Here is a 3788-nt window from a genome sequence, read left to right on the forward strand (position 1 = left end):
ATTCTTTAAGTACTGTACTTCAGTTAACCATTCCCAAACTATTGGACATTTAGATTGCTTTTAAATTTTTCAATTATAATAACACTTAGGTGAAAATCCTTATAAGCAAATTCTTTGATCATATCATGAGTATTTCTTTAGGCTAGAATCGCAGAAGTGAATCAGTGGGAAACAGGTATACATATTTTTCAGGCTCTGGGTACATTTTGCTCATTTGCTATTTGGAATGGTATTACCAATTTAGCTCCTAGCAGCAGCAGAGTTTGAGGATGACCATTCCATTGCACCTGCCATAGCAAAGATCCATTCTCGATTTTCAACACTCACTGGTTTTCAATTTTAAAGCAACATACCAATAAAGTTCCAATCAAACAGATTAGTTCTGGGCTATTGTCAAAGATTCTGATCTCTCTCTTTTTGTGAGACATTGGGGGAAAAAAATCCTGCATTCAACGTTTTAAAAATCCACAACACATAGTGAGGAGGTGGAGAAATCAGAACTGTCATTCACTCCTGGTGGGAATGTAAAGTGGTGCAGATGCTGTGGAAAATAGTTTGGCAGTTTCTCAAAATTTATTTATTTAAAAAATTTTTTTAAAAGATGACCGGTAAGGGGATCTTAACCCTTGACATGGTGTTGTCAGCACCATGCTCTCCCATGTGAGCTAACCGGCCATCCCTATATAGGTATCTGAACCTGTGGCCTTGGTGTTATCAGCACCACACTCTCCCAAATGAGCACGGGCCAGCCCTAGTTTCTCAAAATTTAAACACAGAATTACCATATGACCCAGCATTCCACTCTTATGTATATAATAAGAGAAATGAAAACATGTCACACAAAAACTTGTACATCAATGTTCACAGCAACATTATTCATAATAGCCCAAAAGTTCATCAACTGATGAATGAATAAGTAAAATGTGGTATATCCATACAATGGGATGTTATTTGGCAATAAAAAAGAATGAAGTACTGATACATGTATAAACCTTGGATACATTATGCTAAATAAAACAAGCCAGACACAAAAGACCACATATTCTATAATTCCATTTATATGAAATGTCCAGAATGGGGAAATCTATAGAGCCAGAAAGTAAATTAGTAGTTGCTTAGTACTGGAGGAGGTAGGGAGACTGGTGGGGGATAGCTAAGAAGAAGTATGGGATTTCTTTTTGGGAGCTAAAATGTTCTAAATTGATAGTGGTGATGGCTGCATAATTTTGTGTATTCAAGTATACTAAAACCACTGAATTGCACATTTTAAGTAGGTAAATTGTATAGTGTGTGAATTATGTCTTAAAAAGCTATTATAAAAAGTCCATAACCCAATAAATTACATTCAAATTAAGAAAATATTTAGGAACCTTAAGTTAAATTTCTTCCTTCTATAGCATGTTTAAATTTGACCACCTGTCCTGAATTATAAACATTTTAAAATTTAAAAGCAATAGCTTGGGTAAAGAAATAAAATCTCAAATTCGCTCACCACAGATGAACACCAGCATTTCCAAATCCAATGCCAGCAAAAGCACTTGCCAAGTGCATCTGAGACCTTGCTTCAACATCATCAGGATTTCTGACAGCCCTGGGAATGATATAAATACCTAACAATAACACATCAACATTGGCACTTCCTGCTGAGTAAAGAACCACCTTAGGGAAAGATCTGGAAAAAAAAGAAGTGCTACTTGGTAGGAAGAAAAATTAGGCAAGTTATTCAAATGACGCCTTGTCCTCTAAATGGAAACCGAAGGGAAACATATTTTCTCATCAATGATTTCAGCAAAGGCATAATAAATAAACTGTCAGGCTGCTCATGTGTGTTGGACACAAAGCACCGACTCCTGGATCAGTAGTAGAGCTGTTCTAGGAAATTGCCCTGAGACGCATTCTTCTTCCTCACTTGTCAGTGATGCTGCTGGCAGCTATGACTGCACATAGAGTAAACATTCTCAGAATGCACCAGACTGGCGGCTAAAGGCAGCCCAGTCGCCTGGGGCTACCTGCACACCAGACCCAGCCTGGCCAGCCATCTTTCTCTCTGTGACACTGACCCAAATCAGACCCATTCTCTTTTGAGAATAGAATAGGTGGAAACTGTACACCTATTCTAATATTATTGTGGAAATCGGATGTTAATGTAGGATGAGCCTTGGCTTGCTCCGTGTGTCCGTACTGCCAGTTCACAAAAGCAAATTCTCGAAGGCCCTTCGAGATCGGGCTCAGCCTTCCTGCACACCCTGCCTGGAAACCCTGCCCCGGTGAGGCCCCTGAAGACTGCCCAGCGAACCCACTTTCACTTGGGTTTTCACGATTTTGCCTTGAGTAAGGGTTCCTGTTATGAAACAAAAGCACCTTGGCCTTATTTCTCCTTTTATCTGGAATGGGTATGTGTTTGTGCGTCCTTTCCAGAAGTCAATAGTAGAGCCTTCCTCCCTGAGAAACAAGGTGATGTAGCAGATGACAGGACTTTCAGCCCTTCCTCTGGCCCGTCTCACTCCCTCTCCTGCCACTGTGGCTCTGCCAAGTTGTTCGGTCCCTAGCAAGCCAACTGGCTCCTATTATCTGTGTCAAATACTGCTGTGCTTCACTGGGAGTCTCCCATGAGCCTGAAACAGTTCTGGGTCCCCTCCTCCTGCTCCAGCACAAAATGCAATTCCAAGGTCCCCTCTCCAGTGCAGCTTCTGGCTCTACCATGTTGGTGTCTAGGCCTAACCTACTGTGGCCTTTATGCAGAAATAAAAAAGCAAGTCTCACTTTGCCTGTGTCTCAGTGTCTCAGGTATCGGCTTTCATCTCTATGCTCTCTCATAGCCTATGGCTCTCTCATAGCCTATGGCTAGGAATGCGTGTATGTATGCATTTATATTCAAATTTCTCAAAATCTTGAAGGAATCCTTTTACATTTTCTGCCTTTTACATCTCCTGGGACAGCAAGCTCTACACGTTTATTTTTAAAATTCAGTTCATGTGATTTTGCTCCAGGGGGGATCCCATGTGCCTCTGGGCAGGGCCTGCTTGGGCACAGCCCATATCTGCCTGTGTGGTTCCGATTCCCGCCCTGGCTAGCCAAATCTCACAGGGCATTCCCCTCATCCTAGCTTTGGTTTTGAGGTTTTGATGAGCAAACCTCTATTTCTTCTATCTGCCTCCTTCATAAACTAGGGGCTCCTATTTTGTCCCCTGGCAGATTTTGCCTCCTCAGCTGAAGGATCCAGTTTTCATCTGCCCATCTGATGGGTCCCTGCAGAGACTGCTGGTGTCTGGTGCTTCTCTCTATCCACTGACTGACGTTCTGGTGAACAGACCTGCTCAGGATATTTCAGGATTGGGCATGCCATGTTTCATGTGAGGGAAGAATGTGATTTTCTTTTCTGTTTCTATCCCCTTCGGGGTTACATACCTCTTCAGATATTTAGCAACAATCCTCAGCGCATGGACTGCCCAGATGTCACTGATGGGGTTGCTGCCCTGGTACGCCGGCCGAGCGATGGGATTCGAAGGGCAGGGGCTCCGCATGTGGTAGGGAAGGGCAGTATATGACTCCAGGGCGTGGCTAACAAGAAATATTGAAAATATACAGACTGAAAGAGCTGTCTTCCTCCTCCCCTCCATCCAGATCACAAACTGCAGATATGCTATTAGCGCTGGTGAACACATTACATTACACTAGTCAGCCTCTTGTCTATGGTAGTTGTTGCTTACTATAGAAATGAACACAGTCAAGTTTAAGTTAACAGCACTACAGTGTTTCTGACCAGTATGCTTAAGATTACATAAGGC

At 42.3% G+C, this 3788-nt stretch overlaps 1 protein-coding gene across 2 annotated transcripts in view; it reads right to left on the bottom strand.

Moving 5' to 3' along the window:
• The window catches only part of ADHFE1 (alcohol dehydrogenase, iron containing, 1), a 31294-nt gene that overhangs the window by 13977 nt on the left and 13529 nt on the right, over positions 1–3788 (bottom strand). For both annotated transcript variants that reach the window (XM_008575730.1, XM_008575729.1), the window contains exons 9-10: positions 3409–3561; positions 1493–1591 (exon numbers count right to left, since the gene is read on the bottom strand). In XM_008575730.1, coding sequence (XP_008573952.1) covers positions 1493–1591; positions 3409–3561 — 252 coding nt within the window. The remainder of the gene's footprint in view (positions 1–1492; positions 1592–3408; positions 3562–3788) is intronic.

Source organism: Galeopterus variegatus, unplaced genomic scaffold (genome assembly GCF_000696425.1).
Source record: "Galeopterus variegatus unplaced genomic scaffold, G_variegatus-3.0.2 Scaffold1229, whole genome shotgun sequence".
Taxonomy (NCBI): Eukaryota; Metazoa; Chordata; class Mammalia; order Dermoptera; family Cynocephalidae; genus Galeopterus; species Galeopterus variegatus.